Source organism: Cuculus canorus, chromosome 3 (genome assembly GCF_017976375.1).
Source record: "Cuculus canorus isolate bCucCan1 chromosome 3, bCucCan1.pri, whole genome shotgun sequence".
Taxonomy (NCBI): Eukaryota; Metazoa; Chordata; class Aves; order Cuculiformes; family Cuculidae; genus Cuculus; species Cuculus canorus.
Window position 1 is genome coordinate 60,260,104 of NC_071403.1, and position 21,562 is coordinate 60,281,665.

Sequence of the window (21,562 nt, forward strand, 5' to 3'; positions counted from 1 at the left end):
CTATAAGTTTTCAATGCACCAAAAGATACCTTCAATCTTTTCTATGCTTTTACTGCATTGATGGGAAACCAGTACTAGAAGAATACTGTATTCACAGCAATTAAGGCCTACGCAGTAAATCCCCAAACTTACCGTTGTCCTCGGAGGAAATAATTTAGAATTAACAAAACATTATCAACCCAGATGTAGCTTACAACTTACAGAACTCTCAGCCTTACTGACCAAAAATACACAGAAGTCATATCCACTTAAAAAAAAAGAATTAATACCATCCATCTCTTCTCAAGACTCTGGATCATTAGTAAAGTACAACCATGATCAAAAAACCTTGTTTTCAACCTTGAGGATTAAAATCAGTAAACATTTATAAGAAAATATTAAAGTTGAATATCACACCACACTCTGAGCAGCAACAGAAGTTTTACTAGCAAAGGTCAAACTCTGGGACAGCGATGCTTTGCACTAAAAATGAGCAGAAACCTATCGTTTTAGGGGTTAAGTCCAGCAGCTACTGATAAAAGGAGTTTAACTACTTAAAGGGGTTTCTCTGTAATCTGACATTCCAAAAAAGCATAGATTAGACCATGTGTTTCAGGTGATGGTTTTCTGTATCAGACTACTCCAGTTTTAGCAATCAAGATAAAAGAAAATACCTCTATGGTACATTATATTGAACAATTTAACGTCCTTAATAAGATGCCAAAGAATATTGGCACATAGGTCAAGGAAGACTCTTTTGTAAGTACAGTTACAAGCACAAACCTGATCCTGGAGTCTGTCCAGATCTGCAGCAACATACACCAACTGAGTACTAGATATAGAAGGCAATGGCTGAATTTCTGCAGAAGATCCATTCCCTTGGTCTTCACCAGAGTTTAGGCTTACAGAAGATTCTTTTCTACCAACTGGCAAAGATTTTTTGTTTTCCTTCGTATTTTCAGAGGAAATGGGCCTTACAGAAACCTGAAACATCAAATTCAGATATGAACCCTAGCATGAGTTAAGGCAGTTAAAGATGGACAAAATAGAAATGGTATATAAAGGACTTGTAAGTTTTCAGCATTTGAATGCCACATTTACAAGGGATATCATCATTCCTAAATTATGTAAAAAAAAAATTTTTAAAACAGCTTTTGGCACACTAAGGAGCTGGATGATTTGGAGCAAATTTATCGCTATAGTAGAGGACAGTCCAGTCCTACAGCAATTTTCACCTGTGTGGTGTTCAAATGAACTATTGCGCTAAAAGAATACGTAAGATCAAAAATCTGATCATTATCTGCTTTGCCGAAACAGTTTATTTTCATATGCTGGAATACAAAAATCTTATAATAATTGCTTACTGCTGCCAAACAACCCCTTTCTTCTGCCTCCACAAGCCCGGTGCTGTGCACGTGCTTCACTGAACTACTCTGTTTTAACTCTGGTACTTACCAGCACTTTTCATGAGGCAATTTAGCTGAGTGAATTGAGTCATTCAGTCTTGAGAGAAGGATAAAGGGAGGTCTCACTGCTGTCTTCAACTATCTAAGGGGCATGTACAGAGCACTGGGAATCAGACTTCCCTGAGGTACAATGACAAAGAGGCAATGGACATGGGCTGCAGTAAGAGAAATTCTGATCAAATATGAGGAAAAAGTGGTCAGTCATTGCACCAGGGTTCCCAGAGAGGCATGAAACAGCCTTCTACGGATATAATAAAAATTCAGCTTGAAAAGTCTCTGCACAGAGCTAAGCTGGCCCTGTTTTGAGCAGGAATTTGAACCAGATGACCTCCAGAACTCTCTTTAAATCCTAGTTATTCTATCATGCTGTCTTTCTATGACACAAGAAATGGGGAAACTTGTGTGGCTGCAAGCAGGGAGTAGAAAAGCAAAGCACAATGTCTCCTGCTCAGAACCAGGGAGTCATTGATACTCAGTTGCACGTGAAACTTTTACAGTTTCAACAATTCACTTCCCCCGTTTTTTTTTTTTTTTTTGCAGGGCAAGTTTTCACCTAGCTCAGTTTCAGTCTCATTCATTCTATCAATGAGTAAACACACAAACAGAATAGGCCCCAAAGATTGTGGCTACTTTTTTAGTGGCAGAGGTAGCCTTGAGCACATACAGAAGTACAGCCTTGGCAACCAGACAGTAATACCACAGCAGCACTGGTACTTGTGGTTAATAATATTTTGCAGTGATACTTTTTATAAAAAACAAACTCATGAACTGGTTGAAAGTGTTTTTGTTAAAGATCTAAGTTCAGAAAATAAAAAAGTGTTAAAAACAGGTTCACACACTTTATCTCAAAAGGTCTCTTGCTGATGGACGTGCTCAATTACCAAAACCATAACCATGCTGTTCTCTTACCTCACCAATGAACACAGAGTAGCGTGCCAAAATTTGCAAACTAAGTTTCCACAAGCGGTGTGCTAATAATGGTAAAAACATCTGATCTGACCAGCACTTCAGAAGACTTGTCCAGACCATATGAGTGGCCAAAAGACAGTATGAACTGCCAGCTGCAAACAATCAGACAAAAATGGTTAAGTTCCAAAGCATGTTTTGTAAGGTGTAACATACTGTAACTGCACTACATGAGACATAAAGAAGTTAAAAACAGAAATCTTCCAAAAAGACACAATCACAAAGACACAAACAATAAAGAAGAGCACTTATTAAGCATTGTCTGAAAAAAATCCTTAAAATATCAGTTCCTCATTGCTTTAGATTTCCAATTCCAATAAGTCTTGCTGTAGCTGTGCAGGCAAAACGAATAAAAAACTGCCGGCAACAAAGGCAGGAACAGCTTGGCCAAATAATCCACTTCAGGAGATAAAATTTCTAGGATAATTTTTGGCTGTCTTATAAAGAAGTTGTTAGACATGTTCGCCAGCCACAACAGTAATATCCCCTTAGTGCTGAATTACTGCTCCTGTCACAGTTATATCTGAGATACCTCCTAGAAATATTTAAACACAGTAGGAATATCCATATTTAAACCAAATACTTTTAAAGCAGGTCACGTACTAACATTTTATAGCATAACATTCGAGAGTTAAGGAGTGTGCCTGCAAGTTCCAGGCAAACACCTTGAAGCGGTAGGATTTATGCATTTTGTCTCCATTAGGATTCGTTTCTCCTTCCTGTCTTCAGAGAGCATGTGTGTTTATATATGCCCACACACAGACATGCATATCTATACTGCTCTTAGCTGCCTGCTTCATAAGTATTTACTCTGTTAACTGAGAAGTTTGTCTAATTACAATATACTTCTAATGAATATACCAGGTTTTCCCTTCCATGCTAACCCTTCCTGTGCATAGCTCCTCATCTCCTCATCATAAATCAATGTATGTTTTTGGAGGAGACACCAACACTATAAACCATAGCAAGCCTAAATGCTGCCAACATATAGCCATTTTCACCTTTACATAGCCCTGTGACAGTGACAAAAAATAAGGCCCAATAACACAGCCTAACCTTTTGGTTGTCACTTAGAGGACGTCAAATTCCAGTTTAGTTCCTTCATGGGCTGAGGGGATAGTTCCACAAATATGTTAATAGATGTTGCCTAAAGGGGTGTTTAAGTAAGTAAAGTGATCACTAGTCTCAAATTGCCTTCTCTATAAAAGTGTATTCTACTGTTTAATCAGCCTATCAAAAAACCAGAAAACTGCTGTGAACCCATGGGATGCATGTTACTAAATACTCAACAGACAGACAGTAATCACTGCTACTTAAACCAATTATTCCATCACGATAGAGAAATTATTCTTTTCCAATAAAAGTTTACCTGGTGCTTCCTCGAGTGTATCTGAAAGTGCTTCTTCTAAGGCCCCTGCTATTTCTCTGAATCTGAGACAGAAAAGTTTTAAATATTACAATTCAACAAGTGTTTAAATTGATGTCTGAACATTTTTTCGATCTTTATTTCGATATTATTTCAACATGCTATCCATGCACATACATAGATTTTAAACATGGGGTCGTTTTTGCCCAACATAAACTAGAATATAAACCAGACCAACATTCAAATACCTGAAAGAGAACCTTCGACATTTTACAGGCAGATATGAAGTTTATACTTTGTGAAATTATTAAAGTCACAGTTGCAAACATCATCAAAATGACAGATGAGAGTGCCAACTCCTTAGCTGTTCCAAGAAGTTAGGGGTCTTGATTTGATACTGTTTTTAAACTAAAAATGAACACATTGTCTCATACTTGTTTTAGCTGACCTTCAGACACATCATGTGACACTGAAGGCTTCAGCTTTTTACATGTTTGTTAATGAGCAGTGGCATAAGGTTCTGCAAACAATGCTGTACCTGTTAAAAATCAATAGTTCTTCATAGATGCCTTGACCCTCTTTTTTAAAAATACACTCTTTAAAAAAGTAAAAAAGTCAACCCCTCTGATTTTTCAGATATAACAGCAAAGTTAATATTAAAACCTCTGATACTTTTCCATATTCAAGGTCCATTGGATAAAGAATGTAGCATTTCCCTCCCTCATCTAAAATTCATCAAGCAAGAGCTGGGAAAAATTTCTTTTTAACCCGGTGTTCCCTCTAAATGCTGAAAAAAGCTATCATTCTAAGCTCTCCTATAAAAGTCCTGTTGTCACTGGTCTCCCTTTTTTTGTTACTATGTGCATCATACTATCTCCGTAAGCCTTTCTATCAAACTTACTAATTACAAAGCTATAAGGCTCCTCTTAAAGCCTCTTAACTGTTATTTCCAGATCAGAAGAGGGGCCCACACAGCTCTTCTTGTTCAAATTCCTACTGGACTAGATGCATGTTTAGCAACTAAACATATTTTAGAAATATCTGTGTAATGGCTTCAAACCCTTACTCCTGCCTATGCACCACTTCAATGGACAGATAGTCTTTAAGTCTTAGAGTGAAAAGGATCAGAAAATGGAATCAGATTTTTTTTAACAGACATAATTTTTGCTGGATGTTTCTTACAGAGGAAAAATATTTCCCCAGCGTTGGGTTCCAATGGTAGGGAAGAGTTACTGGGACTGTTTGTGCCAGCACTGCCACAGAAGGAATGCCTATACAGCCATCTGTTCCTCAAAGGATGATTTGTAAAGGCTTTACAGATGGCTGATTGTTCTGGGCAATTTCTGTAAGCAAAAAAAGAAAAAAAAAACAGTAATCTTAACTATAAATGCTGCAGTAAGAGAAACTACTTCAATAAAAATCCAGTATGACTTAAGGATATTAATATACATCAAGAAAAAAAATTCCCTGATATATATAATGAAAATATTGCATTGTTTTCACAGTTATACACTGAAGAATTCATGGGCACTTCCAAAAGTTATCAGATTATTCCAATCTACAGGAATAATTTGGTGAAAAATGAATTAGTTGCTGTTATCCAACCATTTACTGAAAATGCACTACTTTGATTTCTGACTGATTAAAACCCAACATTTTAAAAAATCATTTCCCTTTAATCCAAGATTACTGTAAATCCAAATACCTAACAGGAAAGAGTATTTCTGAACAGAAAGAATATGCTGAAAGTCCATTTCAATTTTATGAGCAAGAGTATCGAAGTCTGATCAAGCCGTCACTTACTAGAAAAGCTGCACTTTCAAACAAAAGGGGCAGACTCACAGATCTATTAATGATATACATCTGTTAAAAGGTTTATAATGGGTACAGTCCCACAGACACTTTCAGTCTGTGCAGTCAGCACTGCTACTGCAATGACTACTCCTGCCTTTTCCCTTGGGCCAGCAAGAATATTTGTACTGACAAGTTGTCTGGAGAAACTGACTGAAGTTGAAAGCCAACCTTTTTTCTCCAAGTTAATAGACACTTGTATCGGTTCACTACACCTCTGCAGGGACAGCTGTGCAAACAAAAAACCCAAACCAGTGTGTCAGAGGCTTGGGCTGTCAGTTTACAAAATGCAGTGAACCACTAAAAGACTAAGACCCCATGCTCCAGTCACTGATCTTTTACTAGCTCCAGCACTCCCCAGATTCCTGGATGGAATTTTTCAGCAGCAATGTAGATTTATCCTGGACTAAAGAAACTATGGATGTGGCCATAGTCGCACTGTTATGCCAGTTATAGAATCACACAACAAAAAAGCCACTAAAGTGTTCTAGGTTAAAAGTAGATGTCACTTTTTTTTTTTAAATTCTACCCCTCTCCTTTTATTTTTTTTTGTTAGAGACTCTCAGAAGGTTTTGAACAAAGACAGATCACACACTGTGCATTTAGGTCACAGCAGACTTGATCAACAATTCTCTTTCTTGCCTGAAGGCTTGCTACTATCCAGTCCTAAAATCAGATGTGTAGACTACACTTTCTAAAATTATGGTTTTACATTCTATTGTGTTCCTTTCATTAAAATTGTAGCATTGCTAGAATTAAAATAGGGCTTTTTTGAGTCTCTCTGCTCTCTTCTAGCTGCAAGATCTGTAAAAGGTAATACCACAGGTACATATCAGACTTGCTGGAAAAGTAAGCTAAAACTTATTACTTAGCTCCTCAGAAAGAGGGAATCTTTGGGAGCACAAGGCCCAGCACTGTGCAGACTACACCCTGTGAGACAAAAAAGATGTCAGAAACATAGCTACATCTGGAAAAGCTACAAGTTATCAAGTCCTTTAATTCTATATTTCTAAGAAGAAAAACTTTCTCTCATAGTAAGTATTCCTCTGAATCTGCTCAAGTGGCATCCTTCAAGATACAGTTTACTTCCAGGGACACTGGAAAGGAATTTGAAACAAGATTTCAAGACTTATGTACATCTGTTTCCAAGAGCCTTATGAGCAGCACATCAAATTCAGTGTAATAACACCACAGTAAATATTGAAGAGTAGCTGGCAGTGACTTTGCTAAAGCGCTGAAAGATATAAAATGGTTTCTTGTCTTAGTAATTAAATTTTTTGTTTGACTTCTACTATAATTTGCTGACAAGTGAAACTCTGAACAATGAGGTTATTCGCCCCTAAGCCAAGGTCATCAAGCACAGCATTGCCAGCCAGTCGAGAGAGGTGATTGTCCCTGCTCTACTTCACGCTGGTGTGGCCCCACCTTGAGTCCTGTATGCGGGTTTGGGCACTACAGGCTACCAGAGAGCATCCAGAGGATGGACAAGAGTTGGTGAAGGGTTTAGAGGGGAAGTTGTATGAGGAACAGCTAAAGTCACTTGGTCCGCTCAGCCTGGAGAAGAGGAGACTAAGGCAAGATGTCATTGCAGTTTACTGCTTCCTCACAAGGGAAGGAGGACGAGCAGGCACTGATCTCTTCTGTCTGGTGACCAACAATAGAACCTGAGGAAATGGCAGGAAGACGTGCTGGGGAGGTTTAGGTTGGATATTAGGGAAAGGTTCTTCTCCCACAGGGTGGTGGAGCACTGGAACCGGATCCCCAGGGAAGCAGTCATGGTGTCAAGCCTGTTCCAGCGTTCAAGAAGCATTTGGACAATGCCCTCAGACTCATGGTATGAATTTTGAGGTTGGTCAGTGCAGGGACAGGAGCTGGACTGGATCATCCTTGTGAGTCCCTTCCAATGCAGGTCATTCTACGATTCTATGATCTTGTTGGGACTGAGCTCTACTGTTGAAAGAGTGAACAAAAAAATGCATACTAACCTTATTTGAAAATATACAGGCAAATTCCATTTGTTGTTAAAGCTGTGGTAAGAGGGATGAGATCTTAACCGTTTCACACTGGCCTGAGAGCCACATTGTCGTTCAAATTTCCGTACAAAATCCATACTAGTAGTGTACTTCTACAGAAAGAGAATGAGAACTCTGATCACACACAGGATCCCAGCAAACAAGGAAGGACATCACCCATCCACCAGAATTCTTGTATCACACCACAGTTAAGTTCAAGATTCAGAATGGGCTGACCTTGACCCTATCACTGAATCATGCTAGGCTAAAATTCTGGACTGCAGTGAAATCAATAAAACCAATTAACTAGTAGGTGTTATTCTGATAAGAAAAGCTAGTGCAGGACACTCCTAAAAAGCATGAAATTGTCTAAGTACCCCATTCAAGCAAAACTCATCAGAGATGCATCAGTATTTCTGAGCTGAATCACTAGGGTGGAACAACAGTCCTGCATAGTACTAAGAACAGAATCAGTCACAGGAGATAAAGGGATACAACAAATTTCTTCAATCAGGAAGAAACCCCAGAAGTATACATAACCAAACATACACAAGAATGAAAGCATGATATTTTTTCTGCTATATAGGACCTGTGTAACAGGAATTTCTAGAACTGTTTCCCTAGACATACACTTTGCAAATATCAAATATTTGCAGAACTTTAAGTTATTTCAGACAAAACTAATTTTATCCACTGCATACTTCTAATAAGATGTTTACAAAACGTATTAAGCCAGTTGCAAGCAAAGAGAAATGAATACATTAATCCTCAAATGCACTGTGAGCTTACTCTCAAAAGGAACTTAACATCTTGAAAATAATGAAATAATAAATCATACACAAAGCAGAAAGTCACATAAGTGAAAACTAGAAGCAAAACAGTGCATAAAAATATTATTTCACACAAAACAGACCTCAATAATAGAACACAAAGGTTTGGTGAATCAATTTAAAATTAAAATACGTCTAAAATTAAAATCTACCTCTCCACAATGAAAACCAGGTTGGCTTATGTGCTAGTTTCTTCTATAAAAAGAAACAAAAAAGAGCCATAAAACTTATCATACATGGTCATAAGGCCACTGCTGAATTAATGAAACAATCCTGGCCTTGTGGCAGTAAGAGTGGCAGCAGGGCAGCAGCAGCAAGGCTTTTACCACAAACCAGAGCACTATGCGAGTGATGTGATTATGCTTGAACACAGGAAAAATCATTTGCCTCACGAACCTCCACCAGCAACTGAACGTTTCCAAGTCATTTGTCCTGATCTGCCTACTACACTTTCCTTCAGACGATTTATCACTGCCTGCCATCTCTACCTTGAAAATAAACAGTTTCACACTAATCAAGTCAAGTTGCAAGGAAAAAAGATCCAACTATTCCAGCAATCATGGTTAAATAGACAGGTCAATAAGAAAAGCAGAAAGCTCATATTTTTACTTGTGACACCCTAATATAGTACTGCCAGAGACAATCTTCATAACAGAACAAGAAACTTGTTTCAACATAAGTAAAAGATCATCTTTTAGAAGCAGAGCAGCACTACCAGTGATGAAAATACAAGTGGCAAATACTTTAATGTTATAACTTAAGCTTGCTTCATAAAGTGATACCAGAGGAAATACTTATTTTATGTTCTAAAACTTACACACTGCCTCCAATTATTTTTATTTATATATTTAGTTAACTTCTGTTTCTAATAATAATCTGCAGTACTGAAAGAGAGCAAAAGCTAAAACAAGCAAGTGAAACAAAAATTTTTAGCCTCTTCACAGCATAAGGCAAATTGTAACCCAGGTATTTTATAAATACGACAGGCCTTATTGTACAGAAGTCCCAGTCTTGGTGAACACTGAAGTCATCCACTCCTGCCTTCACTGATGCAACTTTACAACTAGGAAAGAACATCTACTCCTAAATCAAATACTATGGCCAAATTCACATGACTAAATGGCTTCCAGTAACTTCTGTATGAGCTTTCCTGACAAACTTGAGGGGAGAATTAATTACTATGAAAATTAATTCAAGTGATTTAAGATAACTTCCTTTCTGAGCCATGCAACAACATAAATTTACACAAAAGCAGCATGTAAAAAAGCTAGAGAACACAACTTATTAAATTCTTGTGTGTCAAAGGAGTCATAAATGGAAAAAAATAAAATTAATTACCTCGTGAAATGCATCTGGGTTTCCAGGGTTAAACAGTGATGGCAATTTCTCTTCTAAACCACGTACTATTTCTGGCCACACTGAATTCACTAAGAAATCATATCCAGGAACAATATCTGCTTTTTCACTGAAATAAAACTGAGGTTATTCCATGGTAATATTTTACTACTAGGCTTCTATTTGGATAACTAACATGCAATGCGTTAGACAAAATGCAGTTAGGTTTTTCTGCATAAGTGTGCTGATTACCTTACACTATTTTTCCTTCCAGGTTTCATCTCTCATCCCACAGTCTCATCAAATGCAGAGTATATTCTATAACTCCCAAAGTTTTTTAAAATGTTATCAGTTATATATTTTGTGAGTGTGTTCTAGATGAGTACATTTCAGCTGAGAATGCCTATTCTTACTTGTATATTTCAAGTTTTAACAGCTCCAAACTTGAAGGAGATACCAAGCAGGACTAATGTGACTAATGCAATGGAAAGAAGCAGAACTTCTTCATAACTGTTCCAAGCTGTATTTATACGTGATATTGTCCTCCAAAGCAAAAGATTAAAAGCTACCTTGATTATTAAAATTTATAAATTGAGAGCAGAAGAGATAAAAGCATTTAATTCCAGTTCAGGACACCACAGTATAAAGTAGAAACATTCCAATACTACGAAGAAAGATTAAAACTCACTGAGGGATTAAAAGAATTGAAATGTTAGGAAAACTTAGGAATCATAAAAAAATCAGCAATGAATGACTAATTAGAAAAGTAACGTTGCACTCCCTAGGGGCTACATCCATAGCTCTGCTAATTACAGTAGTCGCATATATTAACCAGCCTGCAAGCAGATGAATAAATGAATACAATTCAGTAGACATTAATTATTTAAACTTCAAAACAGGCAATTTAATTGCATAAGGAATTAAGCACTTCTGGTAAAGGCAATGGAAGCACTACGTAAATCAATTAAACCTGTAGTCAAACCTCTGGGAATTGTCCCCATTTTTTTCATGTCCACTAACAACTCAACTTTCAAACTTACATTTTTTAATTAGCTTTATTATGCCCTTCACCTTGGATAAAGGGTACAATCATGTTTCATGGATTCAAAGCACCAAGTTATCTGACAAATTTTGAATAGTACTCAGTTCTATGACTAAAATATAGGATTCTCTTTACCTCCTATGAAAGACTGGGCCGCAACACGAAGAAAGTTCACCATTTTGAAAAATACCAAAGGAGACAGAAATCAAACTTGACTATGAATATTTGGGGAAGGCTACATGGAAGCTAATTATGCAAAGCATGTAGAGAGTATACGACACTTGCTGTAACTGTAGTGCAACCGAGAGAAACTCAAAGGTATTTACCTCGAAATAGCTCCCCCTGTTACTTCACGCAAGAGACGGCAATGATGAGGAACAAATTCCAATAGTTTATTGTACATAGCCTGGAGGCCATTAGGGTAAGACTGAATGTACTGTTCCACAATCACCTGTCAGGAAGAGTTCAATATTAAAAGTCAGAAAAGTGAATATGAAATACTGTAATGCAAGACTTACAGTCTACTCACGCAAAACTCCTAACACTATAACCCCAAATATTGAGATAGTCACTATATTACTTTTTTATATTACAGTTTCCAAGTATAACTTGCCAGTTTGAATTATTACTTCCTTTAATGCAGCACCCTAACTGGCAAGACTGGCCCCAAGAATGGGAAGGAGCTCCTTGTGTTCAAATGTTAGCCAACCTGTCTGGCTCCCTCAGTGTAAGATAAAGCAACTCTATTATTGTCTGCATGATACTTTTAGAAACAACCTTCACATTGCTTTTATAGGTCTTAAAATTAAGTCTATACTATAAGCAGTGTCATTTTTTTTGTAAAATACAGGTAGATAAACTGTTTTAAACAGCCTGAAAGCGGAAAAAGAGTACCTCACATCATAGTTCTTACAGCTTACTGAGCAAAAACGACGTTATTAAATATCTCATTTTAAAGAGTAATGGCAGCAAAAGAAACTCTTGACAGCAAAGGGAAAATACATCAATAGCATAACTTGGGACTCAAAGCCACTGAAAAATGCTATGTATTATAGAGGCAACGATGAGCACAAGATCTATGAGGCCTTCAATTAACATGCACAAATCCAGGCAAGCGTATATTTGCAATTGCCAAGGCAGCTCCCGTACTTTACAGTTTTTCTTCCCCACAGGAGCAGGAAAATTAATACTGCTGAAAGAGTCATAATGCTAGCTTTAGAAAAATAAGCTTATAGCCCTGGTGCTGGCCCAGTTTAACTTCTTTAGAGACAATGATTTTAATGCATTTTTATGAAATACTCTTACAATCCAGTGAAAGTGAGGGAAATTTCCCACAACAGGACAGTCAGTTAGCACTAGAAATTATAGCGTAAAAGGGCAGTTCTTCTGATCTAGATAGAGAACAAACGTCCTCTGAAATGATTTGGAATTGTTACCTGACCTGGACGTAATTCCCAACATTCTGATGAAAAGGTTCAAAAGAGTTCTTGGTACTGTATCATTTCAAGCACACTGACTAACAATGCAACAAACCTGTTTTATTTCAAACATAGCAGACTATGCAATATCTTTAATTTTTAGATTTTTTTACTTGAAGCTTGAAACTAGAAGTACCATAATATAATTGCAGGCCCTTAAAAATTTTTAGTGTCAACTGCAGGTATGCCGATATGTAAGAAAAATTGAGCTGACTGACTGATTGACTTTCCAACTGTTCAACTATTGCAGCAGGTTACTGTTTAAGCTTTTTTTGGAAGAATGACATAGTCATCAACCACAACAAAAAGAAAAAAAGTAATGGTGACCAGTCTTCAGCTGTTCAGCTCAGAAGAAGTGGTAAGAACAAAACAGTGCTACAAAACGGTGAGGAACCATTTTACAGGTAGCAGCAGAAGTTATACAGTCAAGAGAATTAGCAGCAAGTCCCCTAATTTAGGAAAACTGTATTAGTACTTTGTGATTGGTCCAACTTCTTACTGTAAACTGATGGCCTACTAAAATCAGTTTCTCATGAACTGAGAAATTAGACATCTGACACATTTGTTCCACCAGACAACAGCAAATGCTTTCCAAACAAACACTTGTTCCTGCTCCTGCTGGTGTCCTGGTATAGCTCAGAACAGCAGAAACTGATTCCTCACACAATAGGAAGAAAAAGACTAAGAACTAATTTTGCTGCATTTGCCTGCTACTGAGTGAGCCACGAAAACAAGTAAATACCAGACCTGATCCAATTTCCTGCTCCAGAAAAAAATGGATTTTTACTCCAATCATACGCTTGGTTTAAGGTTTGTGGGTTTGATTCCTCATCCCCCAAAAATATAGGTCAGAAAAATAATTCCAACTGGATATAACCTGAATTTAGTGACAGGCAGACACAATAATAGCAACAACAAGCAATCATTGTGTTTGGGCTCAGTTCTCCTGCTTTCTTCACAAAGGCATTTTGAAGCTCTTAAGGAAAGCTGGAGGCTAACAGAAAAAATAAGCAGGTTTGCAAATCAATTTTCTTAGGATTCTTGATTTCATCTTACCTCATCTATATATGGTTTTACAAGCACTTGACCAACTAGTGCCTCTGCGTCCCGTGTTTTGTCAATTGTTGCATAAGTGCGGAGACAGTGACGTATTATATCAACATTTGAAGTCTGAAGGCCTTCCAAGAGCAGCCCTTCCAGAGACTGCTGCAACATAGCCGTTATTCCAGCTATACGCTATGAAGAAGAAAAAAAAAAAGTAATAAAAAATAACAAAAGCAAAGCCTTGCCATCATTACTGAAGAAAATTCTTCCAAAAATACCCAGATCAGCTTTCCATTTTTATTTGAAAGGTACACAAGTTTTGATAACTGTCAGCATTAAATGAACACTGACAAAGCTTAACAGTTTATTGATGCTATTTAATACAGTATTTATTATAATAAGGTTAAAAGGCAACCATTTTCCTCTAGATGTTTTAAGTTTTATGCTGACTTTTCTAAGGTGCCCTTTATCCTGAAGAAATAGGTGAATAATTGCTCCTTGTTCAACTGAACCACTATGTGTGAAAATATGTAAAAGCTTGAAAAGTCACCAGGGCTAACAGCTGTGGCATTTACTCCTCACTGTCAAGAACTAAAACCACAGTGTGTTCCCAGGACTGCTTGTCCAATTACTGCAAACCAAAGACACTGAGTGACACTGGCCATTAAGACATTCCTTTAGATTCCTTCCAGCTTCTGCCAAACAGTTGCTTCAGTCAGTGTATACTCTTCTATTTGCTAACCATTCTTCCTGACTTCCTACATCTCTTCCACTAGATCCGACTCACTATTACACAACCTGCAGATATACTCCAGCCCCAAGAAGGTCCCTTATAACTTTGTATTTGAAACAAGTTCAGCAACATACGTTAACTTAATCACAGTTGAACTATAAATTTAAGAAGTCAAATTTCTTTTTCTCTGGCCTTTTGCACACTAAATTGTGTTCATCCATCCTAAAATGATTCTTTAAGAAGCCACAGAATTTGTTCTGAACATGAAAGCCTGTTACCTACTTGCTGACTAGTCATGAAAACAATGACCTGATGATCCCTAGCCACAACAGGGGCAGGACAGAAGCCCTTGCAAGCATCATTAAGGAAGCCACACACCACAGTAACAAAGGTCCTCCTGCCATAAATAGTACCCACTTGCCCACACTTCTGTTGCTACTCAAATTAGATAATGTGGTGGAGAGGACAGTCTTGTAAACTACCTATGAATCAACTGAAGTCTTGAGCTTGAAGCGTTTGTATTGTCAATAGACATACAGAGTCAAAAACTGGAACTATGAACTACTTCACTAGCTTGAAAGCTATCAAAAACGTGAGCCCCATGCTAATCAGCTTAAAGCATTAACCTATCTTCATATTCACATTACTCATATTATCTACCTTTAAGCACCAGTCTTCACTTGTTCTCTCTCTCCAATGAACAGACAGAAGAAAAAAAAAAAGTCAATTCATCTCTTACAGTAGACAGTTATTACAAACACGACATTTAGGAGACTAGCCTACCAGCCTGAACAGCCACAGTTGGGCACCAAATTTCACTAAAAGAAGTTGAGTATATCCAAATCAGTCACTCTACAGCCACTTATTCTGGTCTGTACACCACAATGAACAAAACCAATACAAATCTCCAGAACTAGGCCTCCATATCAGCAAGTGGGAAAATGGTAAGATGAAATATGCTGACAAAAACATATTTCCTACTCTTATTCAAAGTAATTTATGCTAAAGAAGTTAGAAAATAAAGGATGAACTCTCAGAAGCAGCAATAATTCTAGCCAACTGATAAAGATGACCTCTTTAAACTCATTTTCCCACATAAATTAATTCAAGGAAACTCTGTGGAAACAGGTATTTGTCTTTCAATTAGATAGGTTTTTCTTTATCCTACAAATGTTAAGCTGGCTATCAATACTTACTGGTCTCACTTTGTCCAAAAGGGGCATTCCTTTGCTCTGTACTGCATGAAATTGTAGCTGATTAAATTCTGTGGCAATTCTCTCTAAAACCTGTCCAGTTAAAAGTGGGCTAGAAGAGATGATGCAAAATAAGAATATGCAGTTAGGTCCTATCAAATCAATTCACTTGCATCTGCAACAGATAAATAATGCTTTCCACCAATTTCTGTTGTTTAAACTAAATATTTGGAATTCCAGTAAGCACTGCTAAAATTATTGCAATCATGCAATAGTGATCTGGAACAGACTACATGATTAGAGTAGTTTTGGAGCTATTAGGACATAAAGTGTGTGAAACAGAAGCTGAGAGGAACATAAGAAGCAACCTCAGCAGTATGAAGCGCTGTTTTCTATCTGATAGTGCCACACGAAAAGGCAGCCTTACAGCTCATACTCCAGCTCTTCACCATCAAGATTTGTTCCTTCTTTCCCTTTTCTATCATGGGGTATAATTAATTACAGCTATGTACAGAAACAGTTACACCCTTCTCAGGTCTATAAAATTATCCAAATTTCCAGCCACTCAAGCACAATCTCACTTTGATTCTGCAAAATGCTGCACCCTGGCTGAAAACATTTGCAGGTATCAACCTATTCTTCTGCCTGCCTCCCTCAACTCATCACCATGGGAGATCCAGTGCACTAAACTGAAGAGGCAGTCTCATGTTCAAATGGGTTCATGAAGTTTACTTTTTCCTCCAACGTAATTAGCACCTGCATCCCAGTCAATTACTGAAAGTGTATAGCTAGTACGACAGTTCCAACACTGGCTGAAAGCCATCTTCCACCCTTCAGCAAACGCAAAGGGAGAAGGCTCTTTCCATGAAGTTGTTAAAAAACAAAAGCTGTGAGTCTGACTGGAATTTTTCACAAACTTTCGTTCTACCAAAAGTATTACACGTGTGGCTTGTCTGCCTCAGACCATTCCTGCAGTAGTCCTTTGTTATACGTACTCAGGGAAACCACGAAAAGCTATTTCCCATGTCAGTTCCAAATGATACCAAAATAAACTGTACTGGAGAGAGTGTTTCAGACATGACAGGATTAGTGTCCTCCAAGAAAAAAAAAATTACTGCATACAAACTTCAAAGAGCACACGTTTACTGAAGGTACTACAAGTAATTCAGAACTTAGGAGGCTGAGTTATACATTTTGTAAATAACCAGTTTGCAGCAGACTAAACCTGATAAAACACTAGAATAACAGTCACTTATTCCATCAGCTACATTTCTAAATGTTTGTAAATTGATCTATACCAGTACCACAAAATTAAGTTAGTCCAATCAACTACAAACAAAACCAAACACTTATCTATTTTTTACCTGTTTCCCTCTAATGAGGACAATTCTTTAGTGCCTTGGGAGTGTAGAATCTTCTCAATTTTCTCAACAGACTGAATAACATGAATAAGTCTCAGGACACACACCTATAATTAAAGATTAAAGAAAGATTTTTCATGTCTGACCCCCGTCCCAGTTTATGTTACCTAACAACCCTGATGATATTCTGGATTTTGTTTTCCTTTTTTTTTTTTTTTCTGGTGTTTAGTTCTCTCCCTCCATCTTAATATTTGAGTCACATCTCACTTGAAGTATTGCTCATGTGCTCATGGAAAACCACAGTGTTTGTCACAGATGTAGAACAGCTGTTTTGATCTGATTTTTATCCAGCTAAGCACAAAGACAAATGTTAGTTCCTCCCCCTCATATAGAAATTAAACTGCTGTATTTCAATTACATTCATAATAAGTAACTTTATATATTATTACAAGTAGAAACACGAATAACTCATTAGAAAAAAAAAGCCAACCAAAGCAAAAATAGATTGTTTTCACAGATAAAGTAAAATAAAGACTTATGATCAACTAGACACTGTAAAAATGAAATCTGTCAACCAAAACTTCAATCATTATTTTTACAAGTGCAAAATCCTGCACAGTTTGCATCCGGACAGAGCAAAACTTTTAAAACTTTATTTTCCCTGGCTTAATAGCAAATACGAAAGCTGCCCTAATGAGGATCTTTCGAAGGCAATCATCAGTCTGTTGTACCTTTTTTCTTCTAATATCTTCCTGTTTAGTCATTCGGTCATCTACTGCTTGAATTCCTTCACTGACACATGACTTAAGACTCTGTGAAAGACAAAGCCAGTAAGAAAAGTTAAAACTTAAGTCCTACTTAAGATTTAAAAAACCTTAAGCCAAAAATCTAAACTAAAACAGTAGACAGATTAACAGGAATATAAGATAAATAAAAGCTACAGTACATCAACTGCCATCTTACACGATAAAAAAACTGAAATATGACTAACTGAAAATATAACCTGCTCCTAAAGTACTGCCACCACAAGTATCATTACTTCAACAAGAAGCATTCTTTTAGTACCTTATAGAGAACAAACCACCTTTCACACAGGGAAAAGCAATAAGTCAATACGTCTTTATGTCTTGACATTGAAGTTAATACAATTAAAGTAGCATTTTTCACATAACAAATATTTCTCTATGCTAAGTGTGAACATATTTTCTGGTTTAGACATCAAGACTAAGATATTTTGAAAGCATATTAATGCAGCAAGCATTCCTTGATGCAAGCTGACAAGACTGAAAAAAATGCCCTTCATTAAATTCCAAGACACTGTAGAAAAGTCAGAATAGGACTGACCTTCAAGAGCGTGATCTTTTATGGTTACATCACAGCACTGAGCAGGAAAGTCCTTAGTGGGACTTCGCTGCATATGATTTATTTACTACTATGTTTAAGTTACTCATATGATAACACCGTTCAATATTTCACCTTACACTTGTCTTGCAAGAGTCTATTTATCTATCATGTTTAAGAAATCCTTCATCTCTTCATTAAAAGCACTACAGAAAATGTAAATTTAATGCTACTACAGCTGCTTGAAAATATGATTCTCATACTACCACTCTAACAAGTCAATTTTCAAAGAGAGGTTTATTATAATTAACATGAATAAAAAACATTTCATATATCATACGAAAGTGAGCTGAATTTTACCAAACAGTGTATAATGATTGTTTTGAGCGTACCATAACTTCTTCCCTCAACTGTCCCAAGGGTACTGAAAGCTGGTTAAGGGCCTTGTCCATGCCAACCTAAAGACATCACCATAAAAACATTTATGACTTCTTTGTCAAGTTCATATGTAAATTACTGACAAAGCCTATCATTTACAGATACTCAAACAGAACTGAGAAATTATACCTCCCTTTAAAGAGTCCACTTTTAAGTGCAATGAAAAAATGCATTACCTCAAATACAGGGATAAAGATATCCAACTGCGTGTCACACAAAGCCAAAAATGAAAGAAAACTTTGGCCTATGGAAGTTTTTCTTCCAGTAAAAATTTTAAATCTCATTCCTTAAATCAATGTAATTGGAACTTGGATGAACTGGGATAAATGAGTAGGATACACAGTGAATGAAACATTTTAATATGAAAATTATTAAAATTCTCAGTCAAGTGAATTGGCTTTTTTTTTGAGGTATGTTGACTGTTTACTAAATGTAAAGGTTCTAAAAGAATCCCTCACAACGGCCTTACTTCTATCTTTGATAGTCAACGTTAATGATTTCTTTCAATGTTACAACCACTACTAGTTTTTTAAAAAGTTTGCCTAATTAATTGATTTTTTTTTTAAGACAAAAAGCACATATCTAAAACATTTATTAGGGGGCAACAAAAATTCTGCACAGTAGCTATATTCTACAGTAATGGTCTTTCAATTTCTCTCAGTGCAAGGGATCACAGTTTAAGATGTCTTAAATCTAAAAATACCAAAATAAAAGCCACATACTTTTCATATAGAAAATAAAGATCACACTAAAACACGTTAAGTCAGAATGACATAGTACAACTCAGTAAGACTTACTAGATTTGTTGAGAGATTAACAAAATCTGCATAGTCCTTATTTATGAGTTCTACCATGGCAGTTTTAAGGAGTTTGTAATAAAGCTCCAGATCCTCTCTAAGCTCTTCCAACTGCACACGCTTCCTGCAGTCTGATACAAAGTGATCAACATCAAAATCAGGCTGAAAATGAAACAGGAAAGAGATAAAGACATAAGTAAAAAGTTCAAACTAGGAACACACCCTGCTCCACCCCATTCCCAAAATATAGTATTCCATATACCTGTGAGCTGACCAAACTGAGCATTGGAGGGGGGGAGGGGGGGGCAAAAAGGGCTACTTAAGACAGTACTTTCCAGTGTTCTAAGTCTTGGTCTTTAACCTCAAAAGCACACAATACTGGGGGTAAGATTACTAGAGGACTAGTTCTCCAAAACACAAGGGTGTATATTCATTGAAAACTTCAGAAAACCCCGAACAACCAAAAACCACAAACAAAGGTGGTAATACAGTATTAAGAACTACATTAAGCTGTTAAGGGAAATGAGAAAATATGATAAATATCCATGTAGGACCTAGATATTACTGATAGTTGATAGTGATAAAAAGAGTATTGTATTAAGACTGTAATAAGAACAGGTGTTGGAAATTAATCTTTATGACAACTACAAGAATACTGTTCAATTGTCCCACATAATAGTTTGGTTTGGAAGGGACCTTAAAGATCATACAACTCCAATTCCCCAGTGATTGGCAGGGGCACATCCCACTAGATCAGGCTGCCCAAAGCCTCATCCAGCCTGGCCCTGAACACCTCTAGGGATGTGGCAACCACAGCTTCCCTGGGCAACCTGTTCCAGTCCCTCATCACTCTCACAGTGAAGAAATTCTTCCTTATGTCCAGCCTAAATCTGCCCCTCTCCAGTTTATAGTCCCATGTACCACCCTAGTCCAGCTGAATCAACAGATTGCGTAGGAAATGTCAGACTTAGAACATAGGTATTAGATTTTTGTGACTGGAGGAGGAATGCAACCTATTGAAGCATTGCTTCTGTGGGAAAACCAAAATTAGACAGCAAAGAATTATCAAGGTGGACTTCTGTGGACTTTTGAGTTAATGAAGAGTAAAGAACTGGGAGCCCATGGAAAAACACCAAGAGCTTTTCAAAGAAAATATCTATTGTATGATGCTTTGTAAATACGTGATAATTTTGTGTGGGCCTTTGCCACTCACTGAGGCGATGGCCCATCTCTGAGCTGTAAAGAAAGCAAGCCTAGAGCTACCCACTGTCTGGTGAAAATCCTTTACCACAAGCTCTCTAAGCCATCAAGCCTGGATCTGGTTACTGGTTCAGCTGCAAGCTGGCCTCAAAGCCTGCAGAGCATGACATGGGGAAAAGGCTGAGAGAGTTGGGGTTGTTCAGCCTGGAGAAGAGAAGGCTCCAAGAAGACCTTATAGCAACATTCCAGTACCTGAAGGGTGCTACAAGAAAGCTGGGGAGGGACTTTTTGCAAGGGTATGGAATGACAGGACTAGGGGCAATAGGTATAAACCAGAGAAGGGAAGATTTCGACTAGACATAAGGAGGAATTTCTTCACCATTAGACTGGAGAGGCACTGGCACAGGTTGCCCAGGGAAGCTGCCGCTGCCCCATCCCTGGAGGTTTTCAAGGCCAGGTTGGATGGGGCCTTGGGCAGCCTGGTCTAGGAGGAGGTTGGAACTGGATGGGCTTTAAGGTCCCTTCCAACCTAAACCAGTCCACGATTCTATGAAGGCGAGTGGGGCTGTGCCCTCGGGGCTGACCCGCAGCCCCCGGGACAGGGGCCCGAGTGACCGGGTGCCGGCAAGGGGACACGGGGACACACCCGGCACTTCTCCGGGAGCCTCAGCCCGAGCAGAGACCGCGGCAGAGCTCAACCCCCCGGCCGAGGTTCCCCCGCCGCAGGAGGCCTCTCACCCACCTTCATGAACTCGTCCTTGTCAAAGCAGAGGTTCTCAGGGCCCCGCGGCAGGTTCATCTTCTTCGCCTCCATGTCCTGCCCCGGCCCGGCCCACTCCGCCCGGAGCGTGCGCAAAAGGGAGAGCGGGGGCCTCACGTCCTAACCACGCCTCCTTCGCGGCAGCCACGCCCCCTCCGCCAGCGCGGCACCGAGCTCCCGAGCACGCTCGTCCAATGAGGGGCGGGCCCTCCAGCCTAAGCCACGCCCCCTACACCGCAGCCACGCCCACAGGGGAGCCACGCTCCTCCGCACAACCCGCTCCCCCTGCAGCAGCAGGTAGCTTGCGTCCAGAGAGGGGCGAGCGCAGAGGCCACCCCCCCCCTTCACCGGCGCGACACCGAGTACCCCC

The 21,562-nt window shown here is 38.3% G+C and overlaps 1 protein-coding gene across 1 annotated transcript in view; it reads right to left on the reverse strand.

The window, feature by feature from the left end:
- The window catches only part of COG2 (component of oligomeric golgi complex 2), a 32,279-nt gene extending 10,956 nt beyond the window's left edge, over window positions 1-21,323 (reverse strand). The window contains exons 1-13 of the mRNA XM_009567066.2: window positions 21,175-21,323; window positions 19,233-19,394; window positions 18,390-18,455; window positions 17,388-17,468; window positions 16,660-16,763; window positions 15,299-15,407; window positions 13,382-13,561; window positions 11,174-11,298; window positions 9,809-9,935; window positions 7,614-7,753; window positions 3,781-3,842; window positions 2,355-2,506; window positions 763-963 (exon numbers count right to left, since the gene is read on the reverse strand). Of these exons, the coding sequence (XP_009565361.2) occupies window positions 763-963; window positions 2,355-2,506; window positions 3,781-3,842; window positions 7,614-7,753; window positions 9,809-9,935; window positions 11,174-11,298; window positions 13,382-13,561; window positions 15,299-15,407; window positions 16,660-16,763; window positions 17,388-17,468; window positions 18,390-18,455; window positions 19,233-19,394; window positions 21,175-21,246 (1,581 nt within the window). The 5' untranslated portion in view covers window positions 21,247-21,323. The remainder of the gene's footprint in view (window positions 1-762; window positions 964-2,354; window positions 2,507-3,780; window positions 3,843-7,613; window positions 7,754-9,808; window positions 9,936-11,173; window positions 11,299-13,381; window positions 13,562-15,298; window positions 15,408-16,659; window positions 16,764-17,387; window positions 17,469-18,389; window positions 18,456-19,232; window positions 19,395-21,174) is intronic.
- Window positions 21,324-21,562: the final 239 nt, after the last annotated feature.